General features: G+C 39.7%; 1 protein-coding gene across 13 annotated transcripts in view; it reads left to right on the top strand.

Moving 5' to 3' along the window:
* ZMYND8 (zinc finger MYND-type containing 8) overlaps window positions 1-15,194 on the top strand; it is a 120,360-nt gene that overhangs the window by 81,135 nt on the left and 24,031 nt on the right. For all 13 annotated transcript variants that reach the window (XM_081948073.1, XM_081948074.1, XM_081948078.1 and 10 more), the window contains 7 exons: window positions 94-591; window positions 5,409-5,804; window positions 7,118-7,308; window positions 10,230-10,310; window positions 13,148-13,226; window positions 13,642-13,881; window positions 13,981-14,138. In XM_081948073.1, coding sequence (XP_081804199.1) covers window positions 94-591; window positions 5,409-5,804; window positions 7,118-7,308; window positions 10,230-10,310; window positions 13,148-13,226; window positions 13,642-13,881; window positions 13,981-14,138 — 1,643 coding nt within the window. The remainder of the gene's footprint in view (window positions 1-93; window positions 592-5,408; window positions 5,805-7,117; window positions 7,309-10,229; window positions 10,311-13,147; window positions 13,227-13,641; window positions 13,882-13,980; window positions 14,139-15,194) is intronic.

The following is a 15,194-nucleotide window of genomic DNA, read 5'->3' as shown; positions in this document are numbered from 1 at the left end:
ATATGTTATATGCATGTTCACTGATTCACATGGCTTTACTTTTAAAGGTATTGGAAACAAATGAGGTAAAAAATGTTTCTTTTTTATGATTAGGAATCAATGAAATATCGGAAGATGTTGCAGTAGAGCATAGTGACTCAGAGGATTCTGAAAAGTCAGACTCCAGTGATAGTGAATATATCAGTGATGATGAACAGAAATCCAAAAATGATCAGGAAGAAGAAGAAAAAGAAGGCGTAAGAAGTGATAAAGAATCTTTAGTTGTGAAAAAAAAACTAAAGCCACCTACTCCAACGGAAGAAAAAGAGGAAATTAAAAGTACGAGCTCAGAAGTGGAGAAAATAAATAGCCCTGCCAAAGAGAAGGCAAATGTAGACTCTGATAAAGAGCTTTCAGAAAAGGGGAAAAGTTTGTCACATCCCACAAAGGAAAAACTGAAAACGAAAGAAGAGACAGACTCACCAACAGTGCATCTCGGTCTAGATTCTGATTCAGAAAATGAGCTAGTTATTGACTTAGGTGAAGACCAGTGTGGCCGTGAGGGACGAAAAAACAAAAAAGAAGCCAAGGAATCGCCTCCTAAACAAGAAGGTAGGATACTTTAACATTTTTTCTTGATCATGAAAATACTGAATACCACTTTCAGAGCTGTCCTGAAAGTTCTTAATGGAATATTTTTTGTATTTCTAGACAGAACAAAAAACAATTTATTTAAAAATGGATCTGTTCTTCTACCTTTCTGCAACCAAAATTTATATGACTTTTACATAAAAGAAACTTTTATATAATAGGAAGGATTTAGCAACCTCAAGATAATCCAAAGATGTCTTCAGGTACAAAAATACTTGAGGAATATAAAAAAAAGACTACTCCAGCAAGTCAGTACAAGTAGTATAAGTAAAGTGCTGCTTTAAGGTCCATTTGTTCAGTGACTATTCGAAGTTATGATGGCACTGAAAGAAATGGACTTCCAGCCAATTGCAGCACCTTCATGGTCACATGATAAAAATTCAGGCCAGCCAGCCCACATTTATGGCTGCCCCTCATCACCTAGCTCTTCCTTGTCATTTTTCCTGTTTTCCCTTCACTAGTCTAACCCTCCCAGCCATGCATGGGACTTTTGGGACTTGCCACACTGTGGCTCTGGGGTTACTTGCACCCTGACTCACTATTGCTGCGCTGTGCCTCACACACCCCACCCCCTCTATGCTTGGACCACCCTCCTCTTTCTGGCAACAGCCATGCCCTGTCCACATCTTGCCAGACAACTCTACCCCAATCCCACAGTGCTTGTGCCTTGCTGACCATTCACACACTTTCCTCCAGTCCCTTTGTGCTCACATGGCACAATGTCTGCCACCCTTGCACCCATTGTTTCCTTGACCTAAGCAGCAGCCATCCCCACCCATTCCTTGCCAGCAACTTACATACCTTACTTTAGTTCCACTGCACTCACACTACACAGTCTCCATTAGTCCTGTTGTGCTTGCATTGCATCTTGCCAGAAACCTGTGCATTCACCCATACCTTTCCAGGCACCCAGGCACCCTCACTCACTGGGCTACAGCCACTTAGCTGCCTACCAACCGCCTTATAAACCGCTTGGCACTTGCAACTTCTTGCCAGTTTCCCCATTGACTTTACTTTTTGGAAGCTGGCAGGAAGTTGCAAAGAGGTTTTCACTTAACAATATATGATCCTCATGTAAAACAGCAGTGGGAACTTACATGCTGTTGTTACAGAATTTGCCATCACTTATAAATATGGTCCACATATTGTACTTTACAACTACATAACTTAGCAATGTAAATTCCAATTACAGGTACTGTAGTTAACCATGGACTGTCTGTGTAGGAAAAGAAAAAGAAAAAAGCACGAGAGAGGGGAATAATGTGAAAAGGGAAATAGTATAGGCCAATTGGGTGAAATGGTATAGAAAACCTAATTGTACTGTAGTAGTTAACAAATGGATGTGATTAAGAAACTACAAACTGTTCCTCCTGTGGCTTGTTTAGGGTGTTATTCAAACAAGCAACTGGCTCATTTTTCAGAATGAGTCAGTAAAAGAAGCTAGAGTCATTAAACCAAATATATGGAGAGGGTAAAGAAAATAAGTTACATCAGTTGCACAATATTACAATACAGTAGTGGGACTTAGGTCAGTTTGGATTCCCAGTCAGAAAAAAATTCCCATACTTCTCAATTGGCATTCTCATGGCTAAAAAATTACTTAGAAAACCAACAAACTGGAAAAGGTCCAAATAATCATTTTATGAGTTCAGAACTAGCAGTTTACAGCCAATTACTGGTCTCTTGCCCAGTAATGGCAAGAGCAAGAACCACAAAGCTATATAGATATTACATAATAAAGTAATCAAGGATAGTCTGTGTGCACAGAAAATCCTAAATAAAGAACTGCTTTATAACTAACTATTAAAGAAAATAGCCACAAGCACTGGGTATCTTTCATGATTTCAAAACATTTCAAACACATTCTTGGAAATATAACATAGCATTTCTTTGAAACGTCTTTGAAATTGAGTTGATGCTCTAATTGTTATTCTATCAAGCTGATCCTGCTTTTACAGTAGGAAGAGTTAAAGAATTATGGCAATACGCATCCTTGACTCTTTCTTCCTCTCAACAAGACATGAACTCTGGCCAATTATCCCCTGACTGGCACAATAAGTGAGAGGTACAGAAAAGTACACCTAAAGAAGCATACAGCACTACTATCCCTAAAATAAGTAAACATGCATATTGATTTAAACAGAGTTCTTATTCTAACCCACCACAGCCACAAATGTCAATTCTGATTAAATCCACTTTTTAGTTCAGAAATATTTTTTTAAACAATTGAAAGGGAGGGGTTACTAGAATGGGATCTTCGAAGCATCTGTTTCTCTTTAAACAATATTGCAAGGGAGGAGTCCTTGGCTTCTGAGAAAGAGTAGATAAGGCTCAAAGGCATTCAGTGTCTGTGTTTGTGTTTCAGTCAGACCTTGCCTCTTGTGCTTACATAAGGACTCCACATGTGTGGTAGTTATTTGGCATATGCTAGCAGGGAATTTTGACTGTTCTAATCCAAATAGTGTCAAAGAAGTATTGATTATGTTTTATAAATTGCCTACCATAAGTAGAATGGAATAGAATTGGCAGAATTTTCATGATTATCCAGCTATGTTCATTTTTCTAAGACATTTTTGAAATCACGTTTTTCTCTTAAAATCTAAGAAGCATAAGAAGCATATTATAATTGGTGTAGTGGTTGGCCTAGAAACCAGGAGGCTGTGAGTTTTAGTCCTGCCTTAAGCATGAAAAACTGGATAAGTGACTTTGGGCCAGTCATTCTCTTGTAGTCCAATCCATCTCACCAGATTGTTGTTGTGGGGGGGGGGGGGGGAGAGGATGTTTGCCACCTTGAGTTAAAACTAATGAAGGTAGGTTAAAAAATATTTTAAAAATTGCACTTACTTTTTATTCAGCCATACACACTACTGTCTTACACTCAGTTCATGATTAAGTATAATTGCAAGATTTCTGTCACCTATGTTGCCAATTCTGCATTCAATTTCTTTTCCTAAGTGAAAATATAGAATTTATTTCTATTAAGTAAAGCTCATATGTCTAACCTGTGGTTATTTTAAAGTTCTGAAGATATTAGAATTTAGTAATCTGTGTCACCTTCCATAAGAAAGTTCATCTGCAGGAAAAATCCTAGCACTTATAGCTTAACATTGTTTCAAAAGGAAACATTCAAAAGATCCAGAAGTCATTCCTTAAGACAGCGATGGCGAATCTTTTTTGGCTCGCGTGCCACAAGTGGGGGGAGCGCAGGGGGGTTGTGTGCGGGCGTGCTGCACCCATAATGCAATGCACGACCTCCCAGTGCGCATGCGCGCACAACAGGCGCGACCCCCCCATTTTTACATGCTTTTTTCACCCTCCCCAGGCTCCAGAGGCTTTATAGGAGCCTGGGGAAGATGAAAAGAGCCTCCCCCGCCCCCCTGAGGCCCTCCGGAGGCTTCAGGGACCGTCCGGAGGTTTCCCTGAAGCCTTCGGAACGCTTAAAATGATCGTCCGAGCAAACCAGAAGTGACTTCCGGTTTGCTTGGAGGGTCGTTTTAAGCGTTCCGAAGGCTTCAGGGACGGTCCGGAGGCTTCCCTGATGCCTTCGGAGCATTTAAAACGACCCTCTGAGCAAACCGGAAGTCACTTCCGGTTTGCTCAAAGGGTCGTTTTTAGCGTTCTGAAGGCTTCAGGGAAGCCTCCAGATGGTCCCTGAAGCCTCCGGAGGGCCTCCGGGGGAGGGGGAGGCTTTTTTTGTCCTCCCCAGGCTCCTATAAAGCCTCTGGAGCCTGGGGAGGGCGAAAAAATGGCTTTTAAAAACGGTGAACTCAGCTGGCCAGCGTGCACATGCGCACTGGCCACCTAACAGAGCAGTGCCTTGCGTGCCCTGACAAATGCTCCGTGTGCCACCTGTGGCACGCGTGCCATAGGTTCGCCATCACTGCCTTAAGAGAATTAAAAGTTAAGAAAAGAATAGACATATGAACCTCTGCTCAGAGACACAATTAAACGTAATTGATGGTATATAGAACGGATATATGTGCCTTATGCTAAATATGAATGCTAATACAGCTAAGGGTTTAAAGGTTTTCCATATTGCTTGATGACTGCAGTTGGAACCAGAAACTTTGTTAGTAAGTGGCACATTTGTTAAGTGAGACATGTGACTATGATGGACTTTACAGCCTTGTTTACACCATGGTCGTTAAGCAATTCACTCACACTTATTGAGACATTAAATGATGCTACTTATGATTTTACTGCCTACTTCATTGCCCACTAAATTAAAATGGTTTAAAAACTACTATTCTGTGGTAATATGTACCTGATGGTATCTCTATGTTAGTGATACAACTGGGTCATCTGTATTGGTGAAGTGATGTATAAAGAAGTTTAATATTTCATTTGGTAGTTTGTTCCTGAAACCTCTTATCCTGGGAAGGCAAACTTTGAAAATGCCATGATTTCAGTTTTATTGCTTCAAAATCTGAAGATGATTTCAGACTCTGATACCATGGATAAATATAAATCCATCACAAAGAATATTAAAAACAGGACATAGGTATAATACAAGAGAGTAAAAATGACAGGCGAGTACAGGAATGAAAGGCCAAAACAAAAAGTTGAAAACTCTCTAAGCAAATTATATACAGTATTTACTTTCATTTAATCATACTTGTGGGTAAAACTCTATTTTTGCAAAATTCTTTCTAAATCTAAATTTAAAACAGTAGGCTTGATAACAAAGAATCAAATACTTGGGAATCAATGTTTTATTATATTCCCTTATAACACTGAATTTCCAATAAATCTTTGTTGTTGTTTTTAAATCTGGTTAGCTGCAGCTAAAACCCCAGTTCCTTCAAGCGTCAACAGTCAGCCTCCAGTTGAAACTCAGGTGCTTACTCGATCAGCATCCCAGACACCCCCAGCCGGTGTTACAGCTACAACAAGCGCTGCTTCTGCTGTCAGCACTCCAGTGGCAGCTACTGGAAGTCCAGTAAAGAAACAGAGACCACTCCTACCAAAGGAAACCGTCCCAGCTGTGCAGCGGGTAGTGTGGAACTCTTCAAACAAATTTCAGACTTCCTCCCAGAAATGGCATATGCAGAAGGTACAAAGGCAGCAGCAGCAGCAACAACAACAACAGCAGCAGCAGCAGCAAAATCAGCAGCAGCAGCAGCCGCCTCAGTCTTCCCAAGGAACAAGATACCAGACAAGACAGGCAGTGAAAGGTATTGCCCGCCTTTCCCTAATGTCTGCTCATTGCAATACGTTCACAGTTAGTTGTGCCCAGACCTCAAATATGAATTGCACAAAAATGAGGAGATCATCAAACATTCCACCACTATATATAGTAAGAAACCTTTCAGTTGGAATATGAATTGCCCAGTCCTTTTATCGATGATCTAATTAACCGAGTGTATTTAACATAAAAATAATATAAGAACACAGGTTATGATGATAATAACACTGTGGTTAGTGATAAGTTGAATCTAGATCAGGGATGTCAAACTCACGGCGTTGCGTGACATATCATTACTCTCCCCCCCCCTTTGCTAAACTGGGCGTGGCCAGTGTGTGGTGTATTTGGCCTGTGGGCCGCAGGCTTGACACCCCTGATCTAGATACACCACCCCATAAAAGGAAAACCTCCTCTCAAATATGGAAGTATTTTGGAACCAGCAGATGCTTCTCTCATGCAGGATGAAGTGGTTATTTTCTCTGACCATCCTTTCTTCACAAGTGATTCCTGACCCCTTCAGAGTTAGAATGGGGGCAGGGGTGGGAGGAGATTGCAGGAGAAAGAAAAAATGGATCTATCTCCTCCTTTGATTGTGGGCTGAACTCTCTTTAAATAAACCTCTTAATATTGTATATTAAGGAACAGTTATGATTGTATTTTTACCAGCAGTCTTTCAGATATTTTGCATATGTATGATATACTAGTATATATTATGATATATATATAGTATATAACAAAACTAATTGACTTAAATCTACTTAATATTGCCTGTATTTTGTTTTGAGAAATTTAAATATTGCAGTCTTTGGAACTACCTCTTCTTTTTTTCCACTACCACTTTGGTTTTACACTCAAACCTTTTAAATGATTTTGTAATGTTATAGTTTAGGGGTGTAAAACTGGCAGCCCGTGGGCTGGATGCGTCATGTGCAGCCCATGCCCACCCTAGCTCTGTGAAGGGGAAAAACATCACGTTATGGCAACATGACGCTGTGAGTTTGACACCCGTGTTCTAGTTGGTCCTAATAAACATATTGCCTTATTAATTGATGAATACTTACAGGGCATTTTACAGCTGATAAAATCAGCATGTGTACTCACTAAAATATGTCTTAGGTTCCTGTCTTATCTTACGGCTGGTCTTATCTTCTAATAACATCATTCACAGATTGAATAGTATAGTTCTAGTAACTAAACTGAAAAACTACCAAATAATTATTATTTCAGAGGTGGCCTGTTTTTAATTTTCCAAATGCCTTGAAATATATAGTAACTCATTTTCAGATTTGTTTTGTATTCTAGCTGTACAGCAAAAAGAAATTACTCAGAGTACTTCAACGTCAACTATCACCCTGGTTACAAGCACTCAGCCTGTTTCTATAGTAACCAGTTCTGGATCAGCAAATACACTTTCATCTTCAGTTAATACAGACTTGCCAATAGCAACAGCTTCAGCAGATGTGGCTGCAGATATTGCTAAGTATACTAGTAAAGTAAGCATTTTTTTAAAAAGGGTTATTTAATGCTTGATTTCAGTTAATGCATTTTTAACATGTACGGAGGGTTCATCACTCCTTTGTTATTTTCTCCATCCTCACGGACAGGATTAACATTTGAGCTCACAGAAGAACGTAACAGCAACATTTTAAGTTGTCTCCCTAAGGTATACCCAGAAGATGTGTATTTTTTTAACTGTTCTGTGTGTTTTTGGAGAAGAATAGAAGGGCAAAACATCAGGCAAAGCATTGTGGGTTTGACACCAATATTTTTTTTCCCTGCAGAACCTGGCCAACCTTCTTTAGGTTGAGAAACTAAGCAGGGTTAGGCACGATTAGTATTTGGATTGGAGATAACAGGGGTGTAGGCTATATGAAAAAATTACCACACACACACACACACACACACACACACACACACACACACACACAAAGAAGGGATTCCATACTGTTGAAAATAACTATATGGACACGCCTGTAAAGTCACCAGGAGTCAAACTTGTTTTGAATAAATCCTTATTCTCCCTATTAAATCTATATATCTGTGCTGCGTGTGTGTGTGTGTGTGATACATTAGAAGATGGCTGAGGGATTTATTTTATGATCAAAGATTGTTATAACTGCATAAGAAGAGTGGACAGGGCCAGTCATGGCAGGCCTGCTTTCCGGGTTCATTTGCCTAGAGCAGACAGATCTTTTCTATTCCCCCTCCATCTCATTTACTTAATACACAGAGAGAGAGAGAGAGACACACACACAGAGAGAGAGAGACAGAGACAGAGAGAGAGAGAGAGAGAGAGAGAGAGAGAGAGAGAGAGTTAGCTCACCTTCTCTGCCAGCGCATACTTATCCCTCTGAGAAAAATAATCTGTTATGGTGAGAATTTAAACTGGTCCCCATGGAGCTTAGTGGAACTATGTGAAATTTCCCTTGATTATGCCCTCCCTGTTTTTTTTAGAATATATTTTTATTATTTTTATATTTAAAACAATGCAGTACCGCAAAGTCAAAGTGACCATACATTCACATTATTTACAGCTAGTCTCAACCATTAACTATTAGCCTACTTACAATAATACAATAGTAGAGTTGGAAGGGACCTTGGAGGTCTTCTAGTCCAACCCCCTGCCTAGGCAGGAAACCCTATACCGTTTCAGACAAATAGCTATCCAACATCTTCTTAAAGACTTCCAGTGTTGGGGCATTCACAACTTCTGGAGGCAAGCTGTTCCACTGATTCATTGTTCTCACTGTCAGGAAATTTCTCTCAATACTTAATACATTGTCTATCCTTCCGTCCAATCACAATATATACAGTTTGTTTCAGTCTTGTCACCTTGTCTTATACCAATCATAAAATCTGTTTCAGACTTCAAAATATTCTGATTCCCCTTTATTTTTAAGTTCAAGAGTGAGCCTATCTGCTTCCGCACAGGCCAACACTTTTCTGATTATATCTAGCTCTGATGGTGTGTTTTCTTTTTTCCAATATTCTGCATAAGTTGTACACGCCGCAGTTAGTACATGTATAATTAGATAAAGTGTATCTTTCTTAAACCCCTCCGGTATTATACCTAGGAGAAAAATTTCTGGTTTAAACAAGATTTGGTCTCCCACCATTTGTTCTAACCATGATTGAATCATTTTCCAATATTTTTTTGCCTCATTGCACGTCCACCACATATGATAAATAGTGCCTGGTGTTTTTTTACACTTCCAACAATTTGGGGCTAGATTTTTAAACATTTTGGAGAGCCATGCTTGGGGGGAGATGCCATCTGTAGAACATCTCATAAATATTTTCTTTAAATGCCATAGCCATTGTTAATTTCTGATTAAGTATCCAAAGTTTTTCCCACTTAGCCAATTCCACATTATAACCGAAATTTTTCGCCCAGGCGGCCATAGTTTCTTTGACATGGAACATGCTATTTTGAATGTTCAAGGCTAATTCTAAGTCTTATTACAGAACTGATAGGTAGTCTGTCATAGAGTTTAGATTATAGCATTGAGAACAAAAGGTTTAGAATGCAAAATGAACGTTAACCCTCAAGTTACCTAGGATGCTCACTTGAAGATCAAGACAAAGTCAAATAAAGTTTTAGTCTTCCCTCTGATCTGGGCTATATATTACCTACTTTGATATAAAAGGCATGATACCCAGATACAGACTTTAATGCAAGCAAAGAGATTATAGGGTCTACTTTTGCCAAGCCGCCTCTATAGTTTTTTTTAACAGATGTTAAGGCGCAATGTCAGCTGGTTTCCTATAGAATACATTACTAGGTAGCTGCTGGAGATAGAACTGCTGCTTTTGCTTGTCAAGTGAAAGCAGTGGTAAGCTTGGAAGTGGAGAGGATGCTGCTTAAACTAATACTTGTGCTTTAAATTTGGGGATGGGAATACATTCATTGCTCTTCATCAGGCTCAGTTGCTTGGGAGTATCATTTAACTCTGGAATGGCAAATTAATGTGGGTCAGTAGCTAAAATGCCGAGCTTGTCGATCAGAAGGTCAGCAGTTCAGTGGTTTGAATCCCTAGTGTAACAGAATGAGCTCCCATTACTTTTCCCAGCTTCTGCCAACCTAGCAGTTCGAAAGCATGTAAAAATGCAAGTAGAAAAATGGGGACCACCTTTGGTGGGAAGGTATCAGCGTTCCATGCGCCTTTGGCATTTAATCATGCCGGCCACATGACCACGGATACGTCTTCAGACAGCGCTGGCTCTGCGGCTTAGAAATGGCTCCTAGAGCCAGAAATGAGTAGCACGCACATGCGGGGAAACCTTTAGCTATGAAATCTATAGCAACCATTTTATATTCCAGTATAATTCTTTTCATCATATCTGGGGTAAACAAAATTGATGGAGCTCTTCCCAGTAAGTAAATATTTAATTCTGTATTTTTTTCTTTTAACAGATGATGGATGCTATAAAGGGAACAATGACTGAGATATATAATGACCTTTCAAAAAATACTACTGGAAGCACAATTGCTGAGGTTCGTATTCTTTACTGTCTACATGGGGCTGCCCTTGAAAGCCACCTGGAAGCTACAACTGATCATGAAGGCAGTGGCTAGTGTGCCACTTATTATTCCTATGTGATACTCCTACTGTCAGAACTGCTATATTGTTAATTACTTTCCACATTCAGTTCAAAGTCCTGGATGTCATGTATAAAACCCTACATGACTTGTGACCTCGATGTGTTTGGAACCACTATTCCCAATGGTTTCTGCTCATCCAATTAGATCTAGTAGACTGGACTCTCTTTGGGCATCTCGCAAAAGGTTGTCCCCTCTTCTTTAGAACAGCGTTGCCCCTCCTCCTCCCTGACATTAGAATGGCTCTCTCCCTGTTAGCTGTCTGGGAAGCTGTTAAAATCTGGTTATAGTGTGGAATTGTGATAAATGGTGGCATACCTTGCTATGGTAATGTGTTTGGAGTTTCATATTCCTCTAGCATGAAATGTGTTGTAATTCTTATGTTTTTGTTGTTCGTTTTGATATATTGTTTTTAGTTCTGTTACTAGAGAGGGTTTTCCAAGGGTTTTCTTTGGAGCTGCATTTAAGCTATAGTTAAAAATCTTACCTTAAAATATAATATTTGTGTTAAATCAGGAGTTATACCTATGGCTTGAGGACCATTGACAATTCTCAAAAGTCTTGATTATAATCTCTACACTCTCTTCAAAAATTGGTATAAATACAATTTTAATGTGACAGAAAGGGAGATACTTAAATATCAGCAGTCATATTAATTGAATAGTCCATGTGAGTACTTGACTTGGCTCCCTCCACTTGGGAGTGCAGGCCTTGGCACATAACTGGTTATTTTATCTGATTTTACAGAGCTGTCCTTAACCGCTCACAAAATTCAGTTCAAAATGCTACAGCCTAGCTCAGCGATAGCGAACCTTTTTTGGCTCGCGTGCCATAAGGGGGGGAGCGCAGGGGGGTTGTGCGCAGGCGTGTTGCACCCATAATGCAATGTGCGATCCATCCCCAGTGCGCATGCGTGCATGAGAGGCACTCCCCCCCATTTTTTGCATGCTTTTTTCGCCCTCCCCAGGATCCACAGGCTTTATAGGAGCCTGGGGAGGGCAAAACAGCCTCTCCCGGCCCCCCGGAGGCCTCCGGAGGCTTCAGGGACCTTCAGGAGGCTTCCCTGAAGCCTCCGGAGGGCTTAAACCAGCCGTCTGAGCAAACTGGAAGTGACTTCCGGTTTGCTCGTAGGGTCATTTTTAGTCCTCCGGAGGCTTCACGGAAGCGTCCTGAAGGTCTCTGAAGCTTCTGGAGACCTTAAACCGACCCTACGAGCAAACCGGAAGTCAGTTCCTGAACTTCCGGTTTGCCCATAGGGCCATTTTTTTGCACTCCAGAGGCTTCAGGGAAGCTCTTTTCACCCTCCCCAGGCTCCTATAAAGCCTCTGGAGCCTGGGGAGGGCGAAAAATGGCTTTAAAAAAGGGTGAACTCAGCTGGCCAGTGCACGCATGCGCACTGGCTAGCTGACAGGGCAACACCTCATGTGTCCTGACAAATGGCTCTGCGTGCCACCTGTGGCACATGTGCCATAGGTTCGCCATCGCGGGCCTAGCTAGTAACAAGTTCAACTTAGTTTGTGCATATAAAACCTCTGCTGCAGGAACTACACTGGCCTCCTCCTGCAAATGAATGTGTTGGTAGCAAACCTTAAAGCACTTTGACTTCCTACTTCATATAGAATGCATCCATTCAATGAAATCCAAAAAGAAAGCCTTGCTGAGCAATTGCTACTCTGATTGTGACCATTACTCCTCCTTGGGGAAGTTCCCCTCTCCCCCACAATATAAATTATCCTCAGAGTTCTAGCCAGTCCTTTTTTACTAACATTTTGGAGAGTCATGAAGACCTGGAATGGAAGGCTTATAACTGCTCCTGAAAAAAAATGGTGTTATATGTTTTCAGGAATATTGCAGATTATATGTTCTTTTGTTTTTTTTTCACCTTAAGTATTGAAATTTTGTAAACCTTTCAGAGTAATTTAGGCTGGACCCCTAAAGATAGAGGAATAACATAACAGCCAAGTCTGAAATTAATGAAAGTTGTACATCCCTATTTCAAAACTTTTGTTTCTGTCTCTGCTCTTATGTCAACTCTTGAAATTATTAATCGGATGCAGTGTGCATGAGAGAGCACAGTAAAATAAAGAATGTACTTCATATGGCTGAGACTTTCTATGCTAAAAGAAACAATATAATAACACTACTTCATGACAGATACAGCAAACTCAGTTTTAAAGATTTTTCTTGTACCACTACCAGAAAAGGTAGTAGAGCCTAATCTATTGTACAGATTATCCAAGATCCAGTTAACATTTAGAAATACTTAATTCACACTATCATTATATCGGATTATGTACTGAATGCAATAAAATACAACTTTGTGTTGCGAGGGATAATATTTACTATAAGGCAGGAGAAACAAGTATATATCTTTGGGAAGAGCTTTATTCCACTTTTTGATTCATGCACATTTGCCCTCCTTTCTCTCTATTCCATTGGGAGAAAGAGTAGATGCCATTACTTATTTTGCACAATTTATAGGAAGCATATTTATTCTGAACTTATTAACAACACCAAGATATTTTTCCATGAAAGTGATTCGTTTCTAAATAAAGATTGTCATCCGTGCAATTGGATTTCCTTTCATGGTCTCTCTCCCTCCCTCTTCCCTATGCACCCAGATTTGATTTAAAGAGTCCCCCCTCAGAAAGAAATGTGGGGATACAGGAGAAAGAAGGATTTCATTCTATTTTGACTGACACTCCTGTTGTTATTCTTTTTTAATATTTTAGATTCGTCGTCTGAGAATTGAAATTGAAAAGCTTCAGTGGTTACATCAGCAAGAGCTCTCAGAAATGAAACATAATCTGGGTATAAAAATAACATTATTTTTGTTAAATATTTTTGGGGTCCATGGTCCAGTATGTAAAGGAACATCTGTGCTGATCTGTTTTCCATATATATAATCAATTATAGAAGTCTAGCTCAGTTGTACAGTATGTCATCGTGATAGCTAATAAACCTTCTAAATTGATTGGTAATTATTTCTTGAATGACACCTAAAAATAGTGGATTGTTTCAAAAATAAAAAAAAACATGGAAGTTCTTAAGATCTTATACAATAAGGTTACATACATAAGTATCCACATCATAGTGTAGATTTGTCTGCCTTTATTGTAATAAATCAGCATCTCTTATTTCCCTTAAAATAGCTTACCATTTTATTACTTAACAGATAAGGCCATTTAAATACTGTTAGGTTACATGTTGTTCATCTGTTACCTAGAACTCACAATGGCTGAAATGAGACAAAGCTTAGAGCAAGAAAGGGATCGTTTAATTGCTGAAGTGAAGAAACAACTGGAATTAGAAAAGCAACAAGCTGTGGATGAGACCAAAAAGAAGCAATGGTGTGCCAACTGCAAAAAAGAGGCCATCTTTTACTGTTGTTGGAATACCAGCTATTGTGACTATCCTTGCCAACAAGCTCATTGGCCAGAACATATGAAGTCTTGTACACAATCAGGTAATTGGCTAGTGTTTCTACAGTTACACTGTTTACCTTTCAATCTATTTGTGAATGAATCTCACCTCCATTTTTAAACTACCTTGGATTTTAATTTAGCTACTGCAACCCAGCAAGAGACGGATAGTGAAGTTAATTCAGAAACATTAAACAAAGCGTCCCAACCTGGTTCCAGTGCACAGCCTGCACCTACAGAAGCAACCAATGCTCCAAAAGAAAAAGAGGCAGTTGTGGAAAAAAGCAAGGAAAATGTGACGGTAAGTGTGTCCTTCCAGGGTGCAGCCTTGCTTTAAGGTTTATTTTTAAAAGCTGTACAAAGCAATAAATGGGATTTTATTTTATTTTATTTTATTGAGGGCTGGTGAAATACCTTTCTCTTTATTTTCACCTTTACAGAGTTAGTTGTTAGGGTTCATCTAATGTTGTATGTGCTGCCCTTTTTTTAAAAAAAATCATGGCATAATGTGATGAATTCTCATGTGATTTTGCCCTGTTTCCACCCACTTGGGATGTAGTGACTGCTCAGGTTCATCACAAATATCCCTCAGACTTCTCTTATTTTGAAATACGCACACACACACACACACACACACACACACACACACACATTCTGTCAAGTGCCGAAAGCTGAGTTTTGAACGTATTACCCACATCTTTATCTAATTCAGTATCCTTACTCCTCTGCAGATTCTACAGATACTAGAATTGCTAATGGTATATAGATAACTATTGTAGTTCTCTATCTTGTATGGGTCAAATATGGGTCCTGGCTTTCTTTTTAAAGCAACACTAGCAGTTACAATAAAACTTTATTAACAAGTACATTTCTGATTTCTATCCATTCTTGTATGTCCCTATTAGTTTTTCTTAAAGCACAATAGTACATTCTGTTGGGAAAAAAAAGAAACTCTTTTATCATGACATTTTATCTCAGCTACACCAGAGATGGTATTTAGGAGGTTCTGACCGGTTCTGGAGAACCGGTAGTGGAAATTTTGAGTAGTTCGGAGAACCGGTAAACACCATCTCTGACTGGCCCCGCCCCCATCTATTCTCTGCCTCTCAAATCCCAGCTGATCAGGAGGGAATGGGGATTTTGCAGTATCCTTCCCCTGGAGTGGGGAGGGAATAGAGATTTTACAGTATCCTTCCCCTGCCACGCCCACCAAGCCACACCACACCCACCAAGCCTTGCCACAGAACCAGTAATAAAAAAATTTGAATCCCACCACTGAGCTACAACTCAAGAAGTCAGTATCTCTTACAAAACTATATAATTTAATTGTCTTGCTTTATTCTAAGGAAAGGAATCA

Source organism: Natrix helvetica (assembly GCF_964273705.1).
Source record: "Natrix helvetica genome assembly, chromosome: 3".
NCBI classification, from domain to species: domain Eukaryota; kingdom Metazoa; phylum Chordata; class Lepidosauria; order Squamata; family Natricidae; genus Natrix; species Natrix helvetica.
Note: the sequence above shows the minus strand (reverse complement) of the source record. Positions and strands in the feature narration are given on the sequence as shown.